This window comes from Oxyura jamaicensis, chromosome 3 (genome assembly GCF_011077185.1).
Source record: "Oxyura jamaicensis isolate SHBP4307 breed ruddy duck chromosome 3, BPBGC_Ojam_1.0, whole genome shotgun sequence".
Classification (NCBI taxonomy): Eukaryota; Metazoa; Chordata; class Aves; order Anseriformes; family Anatidae; genus Oxyura; species Oxyura jamaicensis.
Window position 1 is genome coordinate 93,116,301 of NC_048895.1, and position 25,377 is coordinate 93,141,677.

General features: G+C 36.9%; 1 protein-coding gene across 2 annotated transcripts in view; it reads left to right on the forward strand.

Moving 5' to 3' along the window:
• BMP5 (bone morphogenetic protein 5) overlaps nucleotides 1-25,183 on the forward strand; it is a 55,575-nt gene extending 30,392 nt beyond the window's left edge. For both annotated transcript variants that reach the window (XM_035322559.1, XM_035322561.1), the window contains 4 exons: nucleotides 9,292-9,489; nucleotides 17,309-17,385; nucleotides 19,202-19,312; nucleotides 22,980-25,183. In XM_035322559.1, coding sequence (XP_035178450.1) covers nucleotides 9,292-9,489; nucleotides 17,309-17,385; nucleotides 19,202-19,312; nucleotides 22,980-23,129 — 536 coding nt within the window. In that variant the 3' untranslated portion in view covers nucleotides 23,130-25,183. The remainder of the gene's footprint in view (nucleotides 1-9,291; nucleotides 9,490-17,308; nucleotides 17,386-19,201; nucleotides 19,313-22,979) is intronic.
• The last annotated feature ends 194 nt before the right edge of the window (nucleotides 25,184-25,377 follow it).

Below are 25,377 nucleotides of genomic sequence, written 5' to 3' on the forward strand. Positions count from 1 at the left end.
CCACACCTGAGCATGGGCTGTGCAGGGAGGCAGCATGGAGCATAGTTTTGTTAAGGCCATTTTTAAGACCTTAAAATTTTGGAGAGGTGACACCTCTGTCAGTCATCCAAATGAGGTGAACTAGCTCCCAGCCAGTTTTGCTGCTCCAGAATAAACTCCATCTTTAACTTTTATTATTTATTTATTTATTTATTTATTTATTTATTTCCAGGAGATTCAAATAAAGAAATTCTTGAAAATGAAATACCCATGAAAGGCACTCATTAAGAAATCCTGGAACTAGCAATTTGTTGGTTCTAGCCTCAACCTTATATTCATTCAGTAAACAGCAGGAAAGTTTGTATGGGTAAAAGGAAACCTTTAGATTAATACACTAAAGAAATTGTAAAAGAACAGCTTATATAAATATTTCCCCTGTCTTACTCCCAAGATCAGAAAGGTGATAGATAATTTTCTATTTTAAATTCCAAAGCCACAGGCAGCTTTACCGTCTGCACCTCACTTATTTGAATTTCTCAACACAGTTGCTCAAGTGAGGAGGGAATTCCCCTTTTTCCTCACTTTCTGTTCCCTTTTCAGTTTATTAATGCAAGAAGAGTGCCCTTCCAGAGACTAGAGTTCTCAAAACTATTGGGAAGACCTGTGCTATACTGCTTCATTTTAGCATAAGGAAAATCATCCTTTCATGCTCTTACAATTTTGCTCTTAAGGCTTTGATTATTTTTATTGGGTTGCTGTTACTTCTGGAAGCTATTAGAAACACCAGCAGTTGAATGACATGTTTGTGTACAGATGAAACATGAATTTTTGTACATGACTCAGTTTGTAGTAGACTCTGCTTGCAACCCAGAGAACCCCACCCACCTTTCCTCCAACCACTTCCCCACAAAAGCCCAGGGACTGATTTAGAGCAATGGAAAAACCTGCCATTGGCTCAAGGGAACTTCAGGCCATGCAAGTCTGAAGCATCTTTCCACATGCCTTCAGCTATCCATTGAGTTTATGGGAAGTACAGGAGTTCTGACCCCATATCTAGAGGGATATTTGTGGTAAGACCTGATCCACGAACGTCTGTATTGCAATGGACCATTAAACTGAATCTGATTCCATTAAGTCAGAGGATTCATATTTGGGATAGACAGATGTTGCACTGGGGCCCTGGATAATAGGGTCTGTAAATACATGCTCATTATTTTTTTTCAGATGTATTCATACAGCACCTTTAAAATGGGATACAGGTAATTACTGAGACTTCAGGGTGCTACTGTGTTGTTATCATTATCATTAGCAGTAATCTTTCTTACGGTTATCTTTCTATGACTTTTAAAGCAATTACTTGTGGAGATAAAATTCTCTAGTGATCCCTGAAGAAGATACATATAAAATAATAATGTCTAGGTGAGGAATAAAAAAATTTGTAGCTATTTAATATAACAGTGTGATAAAAACAACTCTGGAACAATGTCTGGTTGCTGTAATTCATATTTTTTCCCCTTTGAAAATGCTGAAAAAGTACAAAAAGCCACATGACATTGGAATGTGTTTTCTTTTCTCTTTAAGACAGTATTTGGTATCATACGCATCATTTTAGCATGAAATGTAGACTTTTTCTCTTAATGGGACATTTTATTTTGAACAGTAAGAATAAAGGTTTGCATGACACATATGGAAGCTGTCAACATATAATGCACTGTTTCCCCGGGGCTGTGGTAAATTAAGTATATATATATATATATTAGTATTCTCTCTTTTTAAAGTCTCCTCAGCATTCTGCAGCATCTCCTTTTGGCCAACTCCCTCCTTTTAACACCAAAACTCTCCATGGTGTTTAAAATGAGAGGTGATCATTTTCACACTGATGGAAGTGCGGGTGTTAGATGAATTGCAGCATAAAATCAATGCAGATGCAGAAACGATTTGAAATGCTCCATGTGATGCTTTTCCTGTATATATACCATATGTGTCCTAAGACTTAAAACATGTTCCAGTGAATCAGCACCTTTGTGTTAACACTTAACATTTTTATAATTAGAAGTTAGCAACAATTTGCACATCACTTCTAATGGAGAAGTACAGATCTGCAAGAGCCTTCCCTTTGCTGTTTATGTCAGTGCTGAGGAGAACCTAATGTTGTCTACAGGAAATGGGAGATGGAGAAAGTGTGTAACTAAGATTATTGGTGATCCATAGAAAACAAAACAAAACAAAACAAAACAAAACAAAAAACAGATCCCAAATACACACCTCTCAATACAACATGCTGGGTAGCCTCTGTAGCCTGTATTTCTGTGCCTTTTCCTGGACCGCTGCAGCTCGCAGTTATTTTCCATCACCCTGTGCATCACAGGGGAAGAAATTGGTACTTTGAAAAGCCCAAGCCGCTTAAGGTGATTTCTGTCACCATGTAGTCCTAAGGAAGGATTTCTTAGACTTTATTGCTGTTTGAGGTAGGCAGACAACAACAATCTTTGGCTCCCTGACTCTGACTCTTACTTCAGGTATTTTTTTTCCTCAGAGCAAAGGGAAACTTGAACAAAAATAGGTTCCCTGATCCAAGTGAAGGCTGGGGAAGGCCAAGTCTTTCTCCAGCACATACTTGGGTATACTGCTATGTGTATCCCCTGGGAGGGGGTTGGCTTCTACTCCTACATGCTGCAAGGAAGACTGGGGAGCTCCTTCTCCAGTGTCATGTTGGCATGACTTGACTCATGACTTGACATGTTGTCATGGTTGACTCTAGGAGACTAGGAGACCCTGTAATATCTCTTTTTTTTTTTTTTTTTTTTTTTTTTTTTTTTTTTAACCTCATCTCAGCCTAGGACTTTCAAGGTCCTTTTCTCCTATGAAGCCTCTAGAGGCAGGATGGCCACCTTCTCTTTTGGGGTGTGAACTGCAGGAGGTGGACAAATTACTTTTAACTCATAGCAAACCGTGGCAGCACCCTGGCTCTTACAGGCAGTTGGCTGCACACTTTCACATTGGCCTTGACCTCACCTTTACAACACTCAGCGTTACCAATCTCATCCTGAGGTTGCCCCCAGTCAACCTTGGCACCTACCCTACATGACCACAGTATCTGGCAGGTACTCCAGATGCTGCTGCTGGGTTGTCACATTTAAGTCCTTTGGTGGAACTGGTATTTACAAGGCAAAACCATCAGGAGTGATTTCACCTTCATTAGTGTCCTTACAGTGGGGGAATTTAGGATATATACATATATATAAATAAATATATATGGACTTTGGCAGGCAATAGCTCTGCCTAAATTCTGAGCCATCTGGAAGCCATATAGCCATGTTAGCACAGCACTGAACCCAAGCTAATATATCCTGCCCCTCAGCAGGTTTTATTAGCTTGGGCTCAAGCACTGCCTAAGTACAGCTACATGAGTTCTGGTTCAGAGCTGACTTTGGCCAATGTTATATGAGTAAATTAAACATGCTTGGGAATAGCGTGGGGCACTGAGCTCTGCTGGTTTGAAACGAGCCAGAGTGATGACTCTCTCAGAATCCAGAAAAAGGGTGGCCACATGGCAGCTGCCACAGGAGAGCCTGGGGACAGCTGGCAGTGGCCACGAGCATGGCAGCAACACCTTGGGTGGCCCCAAGAAATGCAGATGGTCCAGCTCCAGCACCTGGGAGCGCTCCAGGGCACCCCTTACTTTTGCAAATAGGTGTAACCCATTTCCAGCTGGGTCAGAAACACCACCAGCATTTCCTTGCATCTGCTTGTAACCAACGATGTGAACACACCCTGTGTTAGTGTGGGCACACTTACTTGAGATAGGCTCCTACCCCTCCTCCAGCCACCAGTGCATACTGGGGCATACTGGTCCTGGATGTGTGGCTGTACAACTCCCCCTCTGCCCTGCTTCCCAGGCAGATGAAGGATACATCTGCATCTAAGCACCAGTAGTTTAGGAATAATAATTAGTGTTTTTGCTTAGTTTCATTCAGAAGGTTTTTATCCATTTTATTCTTTGGTGGACGACCAATTAATCTAATCTCTTCTTGTTTTATGATCTTCCTGAACACATTCTTAACTGTTCTGAAAAGCCTTAGGACTCCTACAGACAATTCACAGTTTAAGTACATTAAATGCAAAGGATAAATCAAGTACTTAGCAAGAGTTTTCATGTATGATTTCATCTGATTTTTTGTGTAAGCATACATGGTACTGCTGCATTATACAACATGCCACGGTTCCTAACATGTTCACAAATTATCCCAAGTGCTTTCTTCAAGAGCTTTATGAATATCAAAACTAATACAAAAAGATATGCAAAATTCATTCAACTGAAAGAATAAAAGCAACAAAATGTAAGATTTTAATAACAACGGCTGGAACTTTAGTTTTGACTGAAGCTGTGAAGCCTCAGAAATGCACAGCAGACCATCCAAGACCACCCATTTTTCAGAATTCCTTAAAGCCTCCAGGGAGCAGACAAGTCAATAAAATACTTGAAGCTTGTTTCAAAAGCTGTATTTTATGTCCATGTAGATAAATGTGTCCACCAAAGGAAAAAGTTTGTGTAACAGTTTATGGAGGTAATCCAGTAGAGAGAGTATTAAATACAGTTGGAGGGTTGTGGATGCCTTATATATGGACCATCATATTTGTGTTAGCTTTTCTCTTTTTGTTTTTAAAATAAATCTTCATTTAAGCTTTGATAGCCAAGCTCTCCCTCAATTCTTTTGTTTCTGTGAAGTCTCATTGCTCTCAAGAACACTGTTCAGGCATGAGAAATCAAGCAAGTTTCTATCTAATTTTGAAACTACCTAGTGAGCTTTCAGACCGAGAACCTCAAGAGTGTGTTTGCTCAAGTTAGACATTATTGGGCCTTGTATACTCAGGGTCTTTCTCCAAAAGGACTTCCCCAGTCCTCTTGTCAGATATCACTCCCCACAAGAAGGAAACCATAGATGTGGCATAGGAATGTTTTGGTATGTTTTTCAACAGACCAGAAATGATTTCCCAACATCACTGAAGTTCATAATTCTATCTACAAATATGTAAAATTATTACCAAAATAACTACTGTGACCTAGAAGTAGTGGTTAATCTGTAAAATGTGTTTTGTGGCTTGTTGAACACTTTTGAAAGTAAATAAATGCTTGTTTTTCATAACAAAATGAGTGGTTTGCTGCAGTTTGATGACTCAGGACAAAATAATGGATCTTGGAATCACTCGTTGTCCTGTGTTGCCAGTGAAAATCTGGCCAAGATGCATAATGGCTGAAAGCTCTTGCAAAATTAGTGTCTGCTCAATGCCTTACATAAAATATACACTGCATGAGGAGAGAGAGCCAGGTCACAAATCTTACCACTGTCTCTGGCATCCATGCTGGCGATCTCAGAAAAATTCAGGATTCAGAATGCCATGAAAAATGAGGTGATCTCTCCAGGTCAGGACTGTGAGACAGATTATTATTGAAAACTTGAAATGCTCTTGCATTTCCATTTGGAGTAGCTGGGGGAGAAAATGAATTTTTAAGATGGGACTCAATCAGTTTATGAAAGGAGTTGTATGCTGTTACTGTGTGTGACAGCAGAAAACCACGCAAAAGAGTGATACAACAAATAGCTCCAGAGTGTTGATCCTGAGTGCTGTTCTTATTCTGTAGGCTTAAAAAAAAAAAAAAAGGAAAAAAATAAATTATCAGGATTGTTGAGGTAGTACCTTTTAAGCTGAATGTCACAGCTATTTTTGAAACAGATATTCCTTTATTATAAGAGGCCAGAATATTGAAAGAGAAATAATATTAATTCAGTTCGGTCACTCAGACCTGCACTTCCACACAACCTTTTATGCAAACTGCTAAGGGCATTTTTCTATCAAATAGAATAAAAGCCAAAAATAAGTTTAAATGCCAAGTCAAACAAACACATCTTGCCAAGGACTCAGAATCATATGAATAAGAAGTAAGGAGTTGAGCAGATTTGGGACATAATGCTTTAAACAAGTTTTAAGTCCCCGAATATACCTGTCAATATGGAAAAGAGACAATAAATTATCATAGCAGGATTGAGATGCATATGCCAGAATGTGAGGAATACAAGGGCTCTGGATTGTCCCTGCACAAAGTAAGTCCATCTGTTGCACTTATTTATTTTTGCTAGGTGTAGCTCAAATGCAGCGGCTAGGTTCAGTGAAGTGGGCATCACCAACTGCTGGTTTCTTGCGCTGTGTGCATCTATACAGTTTGAAAAAAAAATCTTTGAAATCCTCAGGATTAAAGATATGATAGAAGTATATAAACAAAGCCAGTTTCAGAATGCTTGACCATCAAAGCCAGTTTCAGAATGCTTGACCATATTTGATTCTTGTTCAGACATGCTCAAGAGAGGTAGAGATACACCTCACTGTTTTGGTTTTCCAGTTGGGTGAAGCCATCAGGGAAGATGTGGGGTCAACCTGAGCCACTCATCTGACTTTAGGAAATGGTGCTCTAGTATCACGGTAGGGAGAACTGTGCTGGAGAGACCTGAATTTCCAGTTGCCACAGAGGCCAAGAGAAAGATTTTATAAATAGTTACTAGAAATGATAAACTACAACCACTTACTAAAAATGAAGCCCATGGATGCTTCTTGCTACAAAGACCAGTTCAGGTTAGGGTAAGATTTTTCTTACTGTGTTCTGAAATCCATGCTATGGTAAAAGGTGCAGTCTACAAGACTATGACAAAGAGATTGAGCTCCTGCTATAGCAAAATGCTTGATGCTTTTCAGCAGCAGGATTTTTATTTAATAAAGGACAATAGAAGTTCTGTAAATGTAAATTTTCTTTTGCACAGAAGCAACCTAAAATGGAGACAACATATGTAGTTTGAATTTCCAAACTAAACAGTTCAGAGATCCTCCTCAGAAGAAATTTAGTGTCTCAAGGGCAGTGTATATTTTGATTGCTTTGTCTTCTGAAGGTTAGAGTTAAGTTACAGTATATGATAAACCGAGAGAGAAAAGTTTAGTGATGAACGCACTGAAGCCAATAAACGTTTTCGTCTTGACTTCACTAGGAGCAGATTCAGTGCATATACTATTCATGAACTGAAAAACTGGGTCCTAAAAATTCAGGCTGGCTGCTTAAAAGATCAAACAAATAAAGGAATAAAGTCACATAAACTGTTTCTGTGTGTAAAAAGGCTGTGGGTTACAGGCTTAATTTTTTACGGTATATCTCTATACCCTGAATAAGTAAGTAAGCCCTAACTTGTGGAATCTTAATAGTCATCTCATTGCTGAAGTCTAAAGGAAACCCAGAGGAAACTTAATAATATTAAAAGTTATTTTAAAGGGAGTTCACGTTGGTTTGAAGGATATTTTGCTTCGCACACAATATCCACCATTGTAAATTCAGAGAACCTAGATTTAAATTCAGAAAACCTACACACATCTTTACAGCACTCAGTACATAAATCTAATAGTATTCTTAAAATGTCCACCAGTACGGTATTAATCTTTTACAGATAAAATTAAAATTCTGAAAGTCATTGGAACAAAAAATAAAGAAAAATAATAAAAAATATTCCCTCTAGAAATGAGGGGAAACTTGGAACTTTGTGGTAAGAGGTTGGTTTGTCCATGTTGCAATGAATAGAGAATAGTCTGTACAGTTTTTCATATCTGACTTGCAACAGAATATTTGAACATATAGAAATTAATGTTACTGAATTATTTAATAGTTACATACATAAATACATGAAAAGAAGAATTAAAGAAACACAAGACTAAAAAGACATTTAAAATGAAATCAGAAGCTTCAACAAATATATTTTTCCCTTGCAGTCAAAAAAGTAATTATCAAAATTGTTCAGAATATGTTGCCAATTACTCTGCTCCATAACTGCTAACTTTCTCAGTTCTTCTCCTGCCTTTGCTGGGCTCTCTGTCACTGGAAACATCTTAAACCAATTTAAAGTGCTACACCTGAATAAACATGTTGTAAAAGTGTTTATGTATTGAAGTGGGTCAGTTCAAGGTATGGTATTTGGCTGGAACTTCTAATTTCTCTTTTTACTGCAAAAGGGCTGCCAGAAGGAGGAAGTCTGAGCTGAATTAATACATTTGTTACAGTGGAAGTAGAATGGAAACTACTTTAACCACAAATCAAACTGCCTCTTTCATTTATGCCAGTGATAGAGTTTTTCTAAGAAATATAGACTCTGGCGTACAGCCACTGTACGTTTGTGTTTGAAAAGGAAACCTATATGCTTATTTCTATAAGGTTGATTCCTAGGCTTATTTGTGAGTTCTCTTTCAGGGTGATTAAGCTAATGGTATTGCAGGTTAGCGAGGCAGATGCTCCTTTGTTGTCCACGCAACAAACATTTCTAGCCAGTTTAGAGGAGTCCCCCAGTGCCCTGATGCCACAGCGCGGGCAGTGCTAGTGCCCACACCTCCCCATTTAAAGGACCTCTGTGTCCCCCAACCAGCACAGCTGCACAGCTTCACATGACACTGTCTCGTTTTCTGACGGTTGAAGGGCTCTGCATAATACATGTACGCACAAAAGTGTTTATGCTGCCAAAATAAATTCTGTTAAGAGCAAGGGTTTATTTGCTAAAATGTCACTGATGCAGTTTCAGTGAGTTGTTTTGTTTTCTTTTCTTTTACTGAGGTTTAGATCCTATAATATAGTGAGGCTACCACACAGTCCTGGCTGAACAAATATTTTAGAGAAATATGCACATCCCTTGGGTATAGAACCAGAATCAATAAAGTCCATATTTCAAACCCTGTTCTCTTGAGCAATTGAACACCTTCCTACCTTTACTAGTGAATGGACATCAGTTTGAATAACACTGTACAATATTTGTTTTTAAAGCAGAGGTATATTTATTATCCACGCTTCTCTTTGCCACGTATTTGCTTTGGGGATATAAGTTTCCACATCTGACATCCAAGTGATGCAAAAACTAGATGGCTGCATTACATTATCCTTTTGATAGCCTATAGACTTTAATGGGACTCATTTATTTTTCACTTCTATAGATGCATACATGAGACTGAATTAAAATATCAGTGTATTGAATAATATATACCGTGTATGGAGACTGTACTTTCATGCAGTGATAAACTACCTGTAAAGCTGTTGAAACCCTTGTAAACTGTTGAATTTTTTGTCCTTTAATTTCTTAAACAAAAGGAGGGTAGGATTTCTATTCATGTAACTTCAGGGTTATGGACAAAATCCTTGCCTTGCTTCAGCCACTGGTGGAAATCCCAGTGCGGCTTCAGGAGGGGCAGAACTTCACCTCATATATATAACTTATGATTTCCATTGCTTTATAGGTCGAAGTATCAATGTTAAATCTGCTGGCCTGGTTGGAAGACAAGGGCCTCAGTCAAAACAGCCATTCATGGTTGCATTCTTCAAGGCGAGCGAAGTGCTTTTCCGTTCTGTCCGAGCAGCCAACAATAAAAGGAAAAATCAGAACCGCAACAAATCTAGTAGTCATCAGGAGTCTTCTAGGATGCCAAGTGTTGGGGGTAAGACGAAGCTATGATTTACTAGTCTCTGTTTACAGGAGTTATGGGCACCTGCTCAAATGCAGTGGTGTCTCAGCAGCTTAACAAGACATCGCTCATTGGCTGAGCTTTCAGAAACTGTGTTCCTGCTCTGTTTCTGCCTGCCCCTGTAGCTTTGCTTAAACCTCTTTTGATATGCTGGCTCTGAGCACGATCTACCTTCTGTGAGTTGGTTCACTTACATGTATGACTCAATTTTATTTGTATTTGATGTGTAGGTAGAAAAAATGCACTACTATTTCTCTAATTTCAATTGCAGATCTGGAACATAGCTATTTTGAGGTAGGTGACTTAGAGGGATGCACGTGTTCCTTCTGAAGATCCTAGGTTTTGTAAAGCTCCTAACATTTATTTGTAAAGCTCCTAACATTTATTAAGGTACCAGGGATCTCTGTTTACAACTGTTTTGTTTGTTTGTTTGTTTTTGAATATTGAAAGATTTTCTGATATTCTGTGTAACTATAACACAAACAGCTCATCTGCACAACTAACTTTTAATTCCCGTAAGTCAATATTATAGGAGAGCAATTATAAATAAATAACAAAAAAGTCACCAACTAGGCAATTTTAACTTCTTATAAGTAAAAAAAATACATGCCCTATATTAAAAAGCTATTATTATCCATTATTTATAAAGTGATATTTACTAAGCATTCTCTCCTTATTAACTATATAAACTTCTTCAGAAGTCTTGTAACTTAGATGTGGTTTAAGCATGCACATCAGTTAAATTTACTAGCTTATCCTAGCTCTAAATTCATTCACTTCAGAAAAGGAAATGAATTTGCCTTTTGGATGATTCTAGTATGATCAGCTTTGGTTCTGCAGAAACCATACCTTCTATTTTCCTGCTACCATACGATGCACTTCTATTTTCATAAAAGGGCTTTGAACTGAATAGCATAACATGAGGTTTTCTTATGTTGTTTTTCTTTTTGTTTTCTTTAAATACAGTCAAACATGCTCTTTGTAACTGCAGTAAATCTAAAATACTCTCTGTTACCTCCAGGGTAAGTAATATTCTCTCTGAAAAACAGCCAAAATATATATATATATAATTAAGTCTTCTAATATTTTCTGGAAAATGTCTACTAATTTTGAGAATTATATATATAGATATATATATATAGAAAAAAAAGTGTACGATACCTTTAAGATACTTAAATGTAAGTATCATACTTTCAAATTGAATCCATTGAATCCCATCTTTCTAGTCCATGAGGAAATGAAAACTGAACAGGTTTGTTAAGCCTGCTTGATTATAACAGGAAAGCTGAACACAAGCTCCCTGCTGGTTTAACTTGGGGAAAAAACTCAGCTGTAACACATGCCAACAAGTTGCATCAGCATGAGAATTGCCTTATGAAGAGTTGTATGTATGTCTCAAAACACTGGTCAGCCTCATTTATACATCCAGTCTTGCTCCAGAACTGCTGTAAAACAAGAAAAATCAGAATATCTCTAGTGAAATGTGCATGATGAAACAAATTTTCTCCTAACCTCTTTAGGGCCCCAGTCTGCATAACCACAGAGGTGCATCACTATATATGTTGATCCATGCTATATTTCTGTCAAAAAAGATTGTAGTTTCAGGAAACCTTAGTGTTAGAACAAAATTAGATTAAGAAATAATTGAATGTGCAGTTGCATCAAGGCAGGGGCAGCAACATATGACTGGAGATGGAGGTGGCAAGATGTGGGCAGGCTGGAATAGGTGGCAAAGCTGCAGGCAGATGAGTAACCACAGCCTCACATAGCAATGTCCTCCATAGCAAAACTTCTTGTAGGACTAGCTCTTGCACCACAGCAAATTGGCTTTCATGCTGCTGCCTTGCAGTTTGAACCAGCAGTCTCCATATCACACATAAACAAACTCCTTTTGTTTGTATGCCCTTAAAGATCAGTGATGGGAACTTTCATGCTGTAAGTGATCTAAAATGCTTTCTGTTTTGATAATTATTGAAAAAAATCTCACTAAAATCTGTGGATGATATCACTGATGACTGCAAAGGTAATGTGCACATTCTATCCAGATGCTGCAGTGTGAAAAAATGATTTGAAGGTGAGAACGTTCTTATTTCCCAGATGTTCACATCTTCACAGAACACAGGCACAGCCTGCTATCAGGGAAAAGCTTTTCCTCCTATATAACAACCCCAGGAACTGTACAAGTGCACTGGATGTGTTTCATTGCAGCAAGCTTCTGGGAGGAGTCTAGCTCCGAGTTCTGCACAGCTTCCAGAGGTTTCTAGTTCTTCTCTTCATATTTAATCAAAAGAAAAACCCAAAGAACTCTGCCCATCCTCCCCCTCACAGTAGTCTGTGAGGCCATATTCAATTCTCATTTACTCCCTGATGCAAGGTCCTGTGGAAGTAAAAGACACAGTGATGGGCAAAAATCATTGTGTGATCTAGATGCTTGTTTCTAAGCTTGTTCCACAACCCTATATTCACAGCATCCAAGTCAGACTTTGACAGTGACAAATGTTCATCTAAGTAGTCAGAGCCAGGTAGGTATGTTGTCACTTATAAGTCACAGTGTTCAGTTATATTTTTCTCTGCAGGTCAGTCCCAAATTTACTTCAGTCCTTACTTCCTTACTTCCTTACTTCATTTTCTTTCTTTCTTTCTTTCTTTCTTTCTTTCTTTCTTTCTTTCTTTCTTTCTTTCTTTCTTTCTTTCTTTCTTTCTTTCTTTCTTTCTTTCTTTCTTTCTTTCTTTCTTTCTTTCTTTCTTTCTTTCTTTCTTTCTTTCTTTCTTTCTTTCTTTCTTTCTTTCTTTCTTTCTTTCTTTCTTTCTTTCTTTCTTTCTTTCTTTCTCTTTTTCTGTTTCTCCCCCCCTTCTTTCTTTTTTTTTTTCTTTCTTTTCTTTTTTTTTTTCTTCTTCTTTCCTGTTGCCTTTTGTCTTTTGCTTTTTGTCTAATTTCTTTTCTATGTTTTTGGACCCCAGCGATTAGCATTACTATATTCGCAGCACATCAAAAAAGATAGCCCTGCTAGGCAACTCAGTTCTCCCCTTCCATTGGAAAACATATTTTTGAATTATTCATGAGGACATAGACAAATACAAAATGGAGAAAATAAAATCTACATGCACCAGTTATTATTATAACAGCTGGGTAAATGTTAACAGATTTGATGCCAGCATCCCTGTGTTCCTAAAATCTTCAAAAGAACATGGCCTCAATGTAGTGCAAAGAACAGAAATGAAACTTAGCATTCAGACCTCACCTGCCTGCACAGAGGATTGAAGTGTTTATTACTTATCCAGTTCTATCACAGCCAAACTGAAGTTAAATGAAAAAAAAAATAAAACAAAACAAGACAATTTGTTCCTAAAATACCTCATAGAACTCTGCCTTGAAACAAAGTCAGACTTTATTTTTTATTTTTGAACATTACCTAAAAAGAATATATTGATATATATATAATTAGGCACTAGAGAATATCCACAACTGAATACTTACTATGGTAAACAAAATAAATTTTGGTCATAATGCGATGAGATAAAAACAAAAAAACAGTGCTTAACTGTGCATTTCCTGTATTTTATTGGTTGATGTCACACTAATTAACGAAGAACACATGATAGTATACATAGTCATGTCTCAATGTCTTTATTTTCCCTGCCAAAATAAATAAATAATAATAATTCTTTTTAAAAATTCTTATATTTTCTTGCCCTCCTTCTACAACTCCTTCTGCTACCTAGGGGTTCGGACCCTAACTGCCATCCCTGATAATGTTGGGAACAACATTTACTTACCCATAATGGCCTATAGTTTTGATTCTTGACAGAATAAGCATACGGGCCTTGAAGTTGCATTATATGAAATTGGATGCTTGGCACCAAATCTTATTATAAACGTCACATTTGATACTTACATGCAGTGTTACAGTAGACACAACATTTGTCTTGTATGAAAGACAGAATTCAAGGAAGGAATACACATTTGCCTGAGTTTAGCTTTCTTCATAGGTGTGTGAATTAGATGGTTTACAGATTCATATCTTCATATAAAATGCAGATCACCATATCAGGTAATGTGGTGTGACTGCGCATCCACCCCTGGTTAACCTATATTCAAGTAATTTAGAATATCACGACAATCAACGCATCTCAGCAGTGATGCACATGTTTATTATTCAGCTTTTCTCCTTTAACTGTAGACACTTCTGTTGTATTCTGGTACTAAAACTTCTGTACATATTCTTAAATATGGAGATGTCATGATTGAGAGAACTTACAAATCACAATCTTCAGCTTACATTAATTTGACTGCTTGGGTGCTATCTAAAAGCAGATTGTGACTTCCCTGACTGTCTCGTATGCATATCTTTCCCACATTTTTCAATCATAGTTTTTTTTTTTTTTTTTTTTTTTTTTTTTCAGTGTGACTTGCATTGTATATACTGAATTTAAAATTCTTATTAATGGCTGAAACAAAAAAGCTCAATATTTACCTCCTACAAGCACTGATATTAGTGAAGACCAGTATACAGATCTTTGTAAAGAAAGAGTGAGACAGTTAATTTTTTTTGAACTTAAAATTCCTTTGCATTCCCCTTCCACTGTCTTACTTCCAGTGTCTGTGCAGAACTTACTAGATACAGGCAATTCAGCACAAGGGATGACTAAGAGTTCTTGGTTATATTGAAAGCATACAGATTTTTGGAAACTCATCATGTCTTAGAGTATCCTGCCTTGCTTTCAGTGGCTACTCCAGAAAGATACAAGAGTTCTATAGGATGTGGGCATATTCTTTGGCCCTACCTGCCCTGGGAAATGGAGGGTATCTGACATGGTGTGGTGGACCCAGTATACATGGCAGCAGGTAACTAGCTACCTGTGGAGAACTGAGCTGAATCTTTAATGGCTGTCATTGAGAAATAGCTCATTAAGGTCTAAGAGAATGCTAGGAAAATGCTAGGGCTAGGAAAGAAAGTAGTATTCATCTTTAAAAATGAATGGGGGTTGGGATGTTATAGATTATAAAGCCTAACTTAACACTCATGACGATATTACAACAAGTTATTTAGAACTGCAAATGGATATATCTCAACTTGTGCACAGCTTTTGACACCATCTCAGGAGACATTTTGGGGCCCAGGTGCCTTCAACAGAAACTATATAGTTAGCTTGATTTAAAAAGAAAAAGGAAAAAGAAAAAAACATACAAATAGCATGTTACCAATAAAAGTAAAATTTGGACGGGTATTTTTAATGATATCTCATTGAGTCTCTTCTGGATCTGATCTGGTCCAACATTTTATTGATAATTTGGATGATGGATGACTCCTCCCAGGTCTGGTATCCTCTGTGAACTTGCTGAGAGCACACTCTGTCCCATTGTCCAGGTTGCTAAAAAAGACATTAAACAGTACTGGCACTGGTACTGGTCCTTGAGGGACGTCCATAGCAGCCAGCTGCCAGCTGGACTTCATACCACTGATCACAACCCTCTGAGCCCAGAAGTCCAGACAAGTTTCCACTAATTATATTCTTTACCTATCCAAACCATATCTGGTCAATTTGACTATAAGAATACTATGGGAGACCATATCAAAAACCTTCCAAAAAGCAACGTGAACAACACCCAGTTCTGACTAGCCCACAAAGCTAGCCAGCTCATCGCAGAAAACTGTCAGGTTGTTTAGGCACAGTTTGGCCTTTGTAAATCCAAGATGACTATTCCCAAACACCTTCTTGTACTTCATATGCCTCGATGTGGCTTCCAGGAGGATTTGATCCACAGCCTTCCCAGAAACTGAGGTTAGTCTGATTGCCCCTCTTGAAGATGGGTGTGACATTTCCCATTTCTGAATCATGAGAAATATTCTCCAGTCACTACAAATACTCAAAATGTCAGACAGTGCCTCTGCAATGGTGCTGGTGATTTATATAAATACAACACAATCCTGGAATGACTAGGTGGCATTACATCAAAAAAGGGATTTGAAGTTGATCATTCAGCAGTGTGATTTTGCTTTTAAACTCCCATTATGTGGTCTACAGCCTGAAAATAATCCAGAAGTCATAGGAAATAATTGTTTTACTTTACATGAGACTGTGTTCAGTTTTGGCTATCACATCTTCAGAAAGTCACAGAGAAAGTGAGAAGAATTCAGAGTAGTGATACAGTTGACAAGAAGCAACTGGTAAATTCACAGAAAAGATCACTTAAGACAGTTATTTGGAAGAGTTTCCTACAAAGATAGAAAAGCACAACAACAGGTTATCCGATGCTATACATTTCACTGCCTTGGAGGTTTTGGGCTATACATTAGTCAAACAATTTTCAGGAATACTCTATATGTACCAGTTCCATGTTACAGCAGAAAGATCAACTAAATCATCACTGAGACTTTTTGCAACCTACAAATTCTATTATTTCATGGTACTTAATTGTGAGCTTTAATTAATGAGACTATTAATATTTCTAAACATATATGCAAGCTTTTCATTCAATCAAGTTGTAAGGAACCTTGCAGGATCAAAGTACAAATTCTAGAAGAACCTCCTTCTCTCTTGCCACAAATTCTAGAAGAACCTCCTTCTTGCCACTTTCTATGGCATGTCACAAAGTTCTTCCAGTCAACTGAAAGCTCTTCCATGTTACAACAGGATGCAATGAAAATTGTGTGGTGTTTTTCATTTTATATGAAAAAGGGTGCTCTTTCAAATTTCCCATAACATTTAAACAGAGACCATCCTATTTCAGTTTCAAGTTTTTTAGTGTTAAGAAACTTTATCTGAAAAAATCTGTTCCTGAAAATGAAGATTTTGTTTGTTTTTCAGTGTCTTTTTTCTTTTTTCATGAACTTCAGCCAACTTTTTTTTTTTTTTTTTTTTTTTTCCTTTTCTGTCAGAATAGTTATTTTGGTAAAGAAAACAACAACAACAACAACAACAACGAAAACACTTTAAGCATTCTTTAAATAGAACCCTGCTCCATCACATGCCTCACTGATTGCATCACTCAAATAGGTCTCTAAACCAATAATGGGCTGCTAATGGGGTGAAGGCATGTCTACACCTCCTTCTTTTCCTGTTCCTCAGGGGCAGCATGGAACAAATACTACATTTTCTCAAGTCTTAAGATTGTTCTGGTGAAGCACATATGGAAGGATCTTCATGTCCTTTGATCCTGACATATTTCTGACACTACAGAAACATTCAAACCTTTAAAGAGCATTCTATTCTACTGAATAGAATCTATAAAGAGCTGCTATTCTACTTGTGGATACTAGTAGATTTAAAACTAAAGATCATTGACTGGTGAATGTTTCCAGAAAATACGATCTAAAAGAGTACAAAACATGCTAATAATAGAATTTTAGAAGTTTTGCTGTTTCAGGACTAATTTTGTCTGTGTTAATTTATCTTTTGAACTGGGCTGGGCTACTTTCTTTACCTGGTTATTAAATCTGTGCCAACATGCACAAGACTTCAGTTTACCTTAGATCAGGCTGTCAGTGTCCTCCTTTAATTATCTGTGTGAATATTATAGGATTTGTTACATAGATAGAGAGCAAACAGGTCATGCGAACCTGTTTTCCCTAACGCTGAGTGTGTCGTTTCTTCTGTGTACAGATTTTGCTTCAGACTGATACTGGTGATTCTGAATTTCCTAGTTTATACTGACATTATTACCAGCTCTGGGGGGATAAATGACAGTATGCTTGTACCTTTCCTTTTTACAGTTTGGTCAGGAGCTAAATCTTGTCAGTTCTAGCAATGTTTCTGAAAAAAGTTATTAATTTTTATTTTCTTCCTATAGATTATAACACAAGTGAGCAAAAGCAAGCATGTAAGAAACATGAACTTTATGTGAGTTTCCGAGACTTGGGATGGCAGGTATGGTTATAAATTCTGTTTCCTGTCAGTACTAAATGGCACAATCTATTTTACTGTCTCCCAGTATTTACAGTCTGTTTTTCTCATGGTAATTGGTATTTCACTGATGAGAGACAAATTCTTTAAATGCATTCTGCAATGCAACCCTATCACTATCTCTTTACTTTTTTTGGCTGCTATTCTCTCAAACATTTTGCAGATGACTGACTTTACAATCTGGATTTATTCACTAAAAGATAAATCTGGACCATTACTCAAGATCTGAGTAGATCTGCAATAGATAAAACCAAAATTCCCACAGTAAGCAAAGAAACTTTGGAAATTTGCACTCAAATTCTCCATACTCTAGTCTACTGCATCTCAGAGAGATTTCACTTCTTTGGGGTTCATAGGCAAGGAGAGATTGGATCGCTGCTAAATGTTGTAATTCCTAGGAAAACTCTCTCTGTTGTATAGTAACGAGATAAAGAAGGTACTTGTAGGAAAAGGTCACAAAGACAGAGATAGGGCATGATGAGGAAAAGAAAATAGATCAGTCTAGTTTTTTGTTTGTCTGTTTTCTTTAAGATAACGAGCAGTCTATAAAGAGAGAACAAGAAGGCCACCAGAAGCCTATAACCTAAAAAGGTTGCATATGTTAAGAAATCAGAGATGCCTGCTTTCACATTTCTCTGAATTATTTCAAAAGGCATCTCCATGAGCAAAACAGACTATATAGTCTCAAGAAGAAAAAGTGTACTCTTTAATGAAAGCTCATTCTTAAGATACCTAGCTCAGATTCTCATATCTTCTCAAGGTCCTGTCTGAATTTTTGATCACAGCAGCCTGAAGAAGTAGGCAGATAGTCTTTTCCCAAGTTTGCAGAGCATAAGTACTCTGTCCATGGTGACAGAGCAGGTTTGTCATAATCACTTGAGCTCAGACTACTGAACAAGTGAGCTATTGTCTCTCTGTCTTTGTCAGGTATCACAAGTTCTTTAATTTTTTGAAACGTGAAATTCTGATATGCCCCCCAATGCACAAGGCTCTTAAATCAGTCAGTAAATAAAGAATTTTTATTTTTTTTTCTACAAAAAATACTTGAAAAAATTCAGAGTTTCTGTTGGAGAACAAAAGTTACACTGTATAATAGTTGATCTGTGAAATTCAGAGTGGAATCTCAGGGTGGAAAAAGAAACAAAAACCATGAAATAGGTATTTGCTTCTCTCCTTTTTTTCCACAGCGGCTCCATTAACTTTGCCTAGTAAAGGAAGAATTCAACAAATTAAACACATAGATTTCATTAACATTTTAAAATATTTTCCCTCATGTCATCTTTTCCCTATGCAGGTTGTGTTGCTAGACATTCTCAAAATACATGATTCAGTGCCATTCGACTGGGTAATCTCTAGTAACCATTAGTCTCATGAAATTATACAATTGATGGTATTGAATATGATGAAGAAAGAGGATAGATTTTAATTAATTTTGTTACACAAAAAAGAATTCAAGAGTTTTACTCTGGGAAGAAAAGTATTTTAAAAAACATGTTTGGGTCTTTAATTCCTGTTACAGTCTTGTTAGTTGGTATTCAGCACAGATTTCTGTTTAATCTAATTTTCATTGGAGTTTTACAGGAACAAAGCAAATGTTTTTCTTTTTTTCATTTTTCTTTTTTTTTTTTTTTGGCAAAATAAAAAGTATTTTAACATGCCACATTCTGAAGTTCATTTTGTTCTTGCACAAGTCTTAATTAACTTGATATAGTTTTATATTTTCCGAGTGAGGAAAAAAAAAAAAGAAAAAAAGGACTGGCTTTATTTGTTCTTGTTTTAGGACTGGATTATTGCACCAGAGGGCTATGCTGCATTTTACTGTGATGGGGAGTGTTCCTTTCCCCTCAATGCCCACATGAATGCAACAAACCACGCCATCGTTCAGACACTGGTATGCCTCTGCTTATGTTATACTTGTCTATTTTGCACTCATGTCTTGGGACAGGGCCTGTCTCTTCCTCTGCTTACTACTACTGAACCTTGATTATTTCTATAAATAATTACCCATTTCAAAGACATGATTTGATGGTTACAGTGGAGAGCAGATGAACTGTCCAGAATGGTCTGTGCAATAGGTTTCCATTGCATTTCAAAAGCAATAATACATCAAAAGACCATGTCTTATTATTGGAGAATTGCGTAAACAGGAACCAAGCGGGGGCCCTCCTCCCTCTGAGTTTTTTGTAGCTTATTGAAGCTCCATGTTAACTTCTACATAATATACCTTCCAGAATTGTTGACATTTGGCCACTCTGTGGACCTCTATTGTCAACTGTTGGCAGAGAGCTCTAAAATGTAATTTAATGTGAATCTTTGCACAGATGCATTTGCATGTAAGAAATTGTCTTCAGTCTCGCCTGGCTAACAAATACAATTTTTTTATTAGTGTGTTTGGATTTGTTGCTCTGCCTGGTACATGTAAAAGATTTGCTGCCAGCCTTTTGCCTCTGCCAGTTAGTCCTGGGCACCAGCCAGAGCAGCCAAAAGGATGATCTTAGTTGGAGCAGCTGGCAAGTCCTCCTCCACCCCAGACGTGTTCAGCTACATTTTCAAAAACACAGCACCTTCAGAAATCAAGACCTTTAGAATGCAATGCTATGGCTCTGATGTCTGGTCACGACTTTTCACCTGTGCCAGCTGAAGAACAGTCTATGTACAACATCACTATTAGCAGACTGATTATGCAACAGAGAAATGAGATACACAAGAACGGAGTGGGAAGATGAAATCAGGAGAGAAGATTGCCATCCTTAATGAGTTTCTGGAAACATCAAAGCACTTGACTGCAAATAGAGAAACATGGGTTTAAGCTTCCCTCTGATTTAAACTGATGGTAGAAAAGTGTCCTGACCATCTGACTATCCTGATGAGTCTGTGTCGCTTGTTGTTGATCTTCATTGGTTTTGACAAAAACAAACAAACAAACAAACAAACAAACAAAAAACACTTATCTTGAAAAGCTTTTTCCCCTTCAGAAAAGTGTGCAGTTTTACCCTCCTGAGCAAAACCAAAAGTAAAGAAAACCAAACAAAACCCCCAAGCAAAGAAAGTTTGGTTTTCCCTGCTTGTTTCTGACAGTAAACAGTTTTTTTTTTTTCATGTGAATGTTGCTATCTTAATTGAAATTGACACTCTTAGAAACTCAGCATGTGCTGAGACCTTTTCCTTTCCGTTCAACATCTCATTTATGAACCTTCTGCAAGTCCAGCCACCAGTGTAACATTATTCCTCTATCCCAGAACTGAAGTCAGCCAGATTCAGAAAAGAAGGGAAAAAGTCAGAGTCTGGAAATATACAGAGGAGTTGTGGTAAGAGCTTCAGGTGAAGTGGAACATCAAATGCTATTTGGCAAGGAATATAGCAATGTGCCTAGGAGATGATGAAGAACAGAATACATGCAGTCCCGAGCTGCAAAGAAATAGGTCAGCAAAGCAGAAGTTTAGCATTATGTAAACATTGCCCAGAAAATTTGCCAATATCAGTGCAATCCCCAGGTTAGAGTTCCTTCTACAATTACGGGCTTTTAAATAAGAAGTGGCCCAGTGCTATTTTCTCTTGTATGTCTACTCTTTCCAAAAATGCTTACTTTACTATGGTTAAGAAATTTGTGTAGATTGTCCACTTTTTTTTTTTTTTTTTTTTTTTTTTTTTAATTGGATATTTAGATTTTCCCTCCTTTTTATGGCCTTTTTGGAATTGTGTGTCTCCCTCTGCATGTACTATATATGCATTCAGTTGTGCAGCCAAAAAATCATGAGGCTAATTAAATTTTAACTGCACATAAATTAGATGAGATAACAGTAGTTGTATGCTTTCTGGTTTAAATTATGCACAATTCAGATCTACACAAGGTGTGCACATGGGGATGGCTTGGGAAACAATTATTCATACACCCCACCCTAATCCAAATGTAATCATTTCCCAGCCATACTGATTACACCATTCTAAAAAAGCCCACTCTTTGGTTTGGGGAGTGATTGTTCCTTGGTACCCCTCCAAACATTACTGACTCATTTTTATTTTATTTTCTTTTGTAACAAGCATAGGAGAAATGCTGGGCCAGTACCTCTCTCTCTTCTTTTTCTGAGGCTGAGCTAAGGCAGACAGAAGACGCAGACGCATATAAATACAAGATAGACTGCACTTAATAAATTACATTAGCTTTCTTTTCCTCCCATCAGCCACTGAAAAGGTGCTGGCATAGAACTGACTTCATGGTCACTCAAGCCAGAGGGTCAGCAGGTAGACCCACTGATTTCCAGGCTTTTGGAATTATTGCCTTAGTAAAGATGCTCACTCTTTAAAGGGCTGTGAGCATCACTGTCATGAGTGGCTAGCAGGGCCATGGGGCTCTTTCTGGGGTGGCAGGGGCGGGCAGAACCAGCACTGATGGCAGGGCAAACAACTGCTTAGACAAGGCACAATCACTATTTTCTCCAGTGCTTTGCTATTCATTTGTTAAACTGTTTTTAAATGTGTGTCTAAACCCTTTCTAAATTGCTACTTCAGAATTTATTATTGCTCATTTCAAAAGACCTTCTCATGGTAACAGTTATGTAAAAATCTTTTCCTGATAGACTGTTCTCTGTTGTCTGGCAAAGTCTCTGGGCTTATATCACTGCAAGACAGATGGCTCTAACAGATTTACAAAGACTTAACATACAAATGAAACCTATTACTGCTGAAGACTTCATCCATGCCTTAATAATCTCTTGCCCTCTCTGTTACAACTCCCTCCTTTCTGGCCTCCCCAGTTTCCAAGTCTTCAGCATGTGTAGAATATTACATCCAACCTTCTTTCGAGTACAAAGAACTCGTATTTCCCCCATTTTCAGATATTTCCACTAGATTTTGTTCGTTCTGGGATGCTGTTCAAAACTGTTTTCCTCTCTTTAACCTTTCATTGATATATTTCAGCCTTCTCTGTCTCCATCCTTTCCCCATACCTCCTGTCCAGCTGGCACCCACATTATGAATTGATTTTGACTTCAGTGGAAGTAGAATTGGATCCACAGATACCTAGATAAAACCTTAAAATACACTCATGCTGTCTGAAAACCTACATCTTACTCTTTCATAGACTGAAAACAATGTTTCAGAATGAGTCTGCCTGCACAGCCTTTGCTGCCTGTAACAAACTTTCCTCCATGCTGAGACTCTATGCAAGAAAGCATTTAACATATGCTGGAGTCTCAGTTATACCAAGGACATGAGCATGTGCTTCATGTTAAGCATCATCCTCAGCAGAGATGGCACTAACATATGTGTTTTCCTGAACTATAGCCTAGCTTCAACTCTTTTCTAAATTTCATCTAAAAACCAACTTTGTATCTTGGCCGCTCCTCCTCATTTATCTCTCCATCTGCTATTATTGTATAACTCTGCCTGCACGATTGAAATCAGAGCAACATTCTGGAGGTAAGCTGTGCTTTAAAGTTGCTAACCAAGGAATATCTGCAACCGCAGAACCCTCTGAATTGCAAAGACATGTCTTGCACTGATGTTGTCCTTGTACCTCTCCGTTTGATATATGAGCTATGTATTTATCTGTCTTTCAGGTTCATTTGATGTTCCCTGATCATGTACCAAAGCCATGCTGTGCACCAACAAAACTGAATGCAATCTCCGTGCTCTACTTTGATGACAGTTCCAATGTTATTTTAAAAAAATACAGGAATATGGTGGTGCGTTCATGTGGCTGCCACTAGAAGGAAAAAAATGATAATCTAAAGCAGAGGGGTTTATTCAGTATTGTAATAAAGTCAAGATATGAGCCTTGCTGATGAAAAGGCAGTCCTAAATTTATTCCATTTCATGTCATCTCTCATTTAAATGTACAATATAATGTATATAGTAGCTTTTATTTATTTAAAAGTATATAGTTTCTTTTGTATGAGCAAAATTTCAAAACCATTTATATTATGGGTTACCTTACTATGCAGTAGAACTTCAAAAACTATTTTTTTCAATTGAGCATACTAGAACCTATTTCATTCAATTTCAATACTTTAAAGTAAAACCTTTGTATTGATTTTTTTAAAGTTTGAAATTCCAGAACTTCTCTAACTGCTTCATATTGTTAAAGGAACTAAAATACTTTTGGTCATATTGTGCCAATGAAAACTGTGGAGGGTTATTTATTTAGAAAAAGGCACAGAAAAAAAATAAACAAAACTGCTTGGCTAAACATATTTTTTCTTTTAGAAGTTCTGCTCCATTAGAAAAAGTGAAATGTTGAACAGTGTTTAAGTAAATAAATAGTAGATAGAAAATAGAAGTGAAGAGATTGCACATAATTGTTGTAACTATTTTCTTTAACAAGATGAGTGTAACTGGAGGAGCGTGTTACTTCTTGGCTTGTGGGCCAGAGCAACACCTTGCAACACCCAAAGCTTCAGGAATTCTGTGGAGACAGACTCTAGTATCTCTCTCTGACTTTCCAAGTTAACACTAAAAATTGAACGACAACATTCTTACCTCAAATCACATCAGTCCGTTACCTATCACATCACACTACCATGGCAAATATTTTTACAATAACAACACAAGGTCAAATCAAACAAAAACCACACAAGTGCTACCATTGCAAAGACAAGTTACTATATACTTGACCCTGATGGTAATTGTTCACAGGGAAAGATGAAAAACACCTTTCATAAGAAGCTGCTGGGTAATTTGCAGCCTACTTTTGGTCCCATCTTCCTTTCTAACAGGTTTGGTTTCAATAATGAGATGTAAGATGGGATATCTTTCCTTTTAACATCAGTTATTACAACTTTGAAAATCCTTAAATCCATACAAATCATTTTTAACCTCCCTAAATTTTCAGCCTCAAATAAAATCCTGTGGTTGTGAATTGCACGATTTATTACAGATTATCATTCCCATCACTACAACCCATATGCTTATTTCGAATTTACCACATTTAAAATATTTGGACATCCCTTCGTTTTCACGTTATCAAAATGGGAAAATAGTAACTCTGTTTTCTCTTTATGAAATGGCTAAGTATAATATGCTTTTATCAGGAATTGCCTTGATTAAAAATGCTTCATTTAAACAGTTCTCAGAGTGTTGTTAAAAATGAATAGGACATTTCAGTTTCTCTTTAGACAATCTGTTCAAGTAAACTCTGACTTTAGTGGTTATTTAAGATGTATTTCAGAAAACTCAGATTGTGACACTGATAAAATCAGTGTGTGTGTGACTGTGTATGCATGCAAATGTGCAACTACCTTTTATGCAGAAACTAATTTATCTTGATATTGGAATATTACATACATCTTTTTATGCATACAAACAGTTTTTTAAAAAATTAACAGTTCTTATTTCAGTCTTGGGAGCTCTTTCTCCCAAGTTCCATTTTTGTTCCATTACACTTCAATTTCTATTTTATGCTTACATTACCTACATATCTATGTTTAGTTGCAATTCATGCACAAGGGTTTATATCAAAATACTATGTCCTCAGTTGAATTATCCTTTGGGAGCAGCTAAATAAAACAATTTAAATTCCTCAGTTATCTTCAAAAATTTACTTGTTTCTGTATAAAGTGGGTAGGTGGATATGCTTTTTAGAACTTGATTTATTCTAAATAGAATTTGATGGAAACTAAGTTTGGGGTACATTAAGTAATATATTTTTAAATAATGGTGTACCATTTTGAGAATAAGAAACTGAAGATTATTGTTATATTATTCTTTAAAATATGCTGTTGGAATATATTTCTATATTTTGAGACATAATAAACCTCTAATGCTATCTTGTTCTACTGTGATTTTGCTTCTGACACATGACAAAATGACACCAACTTCATCTATTCTCTTAAAGGTAAAAGCAAGAAATTGCCAATAGTTATGCATAGATTTTGTTGCAGTTCATTTTTAATGCAGATAGTTTGCAATTTTTTTTGTTTAAGTTGCAGCTCATTGAAACATCCAATTTTTAAATAAATC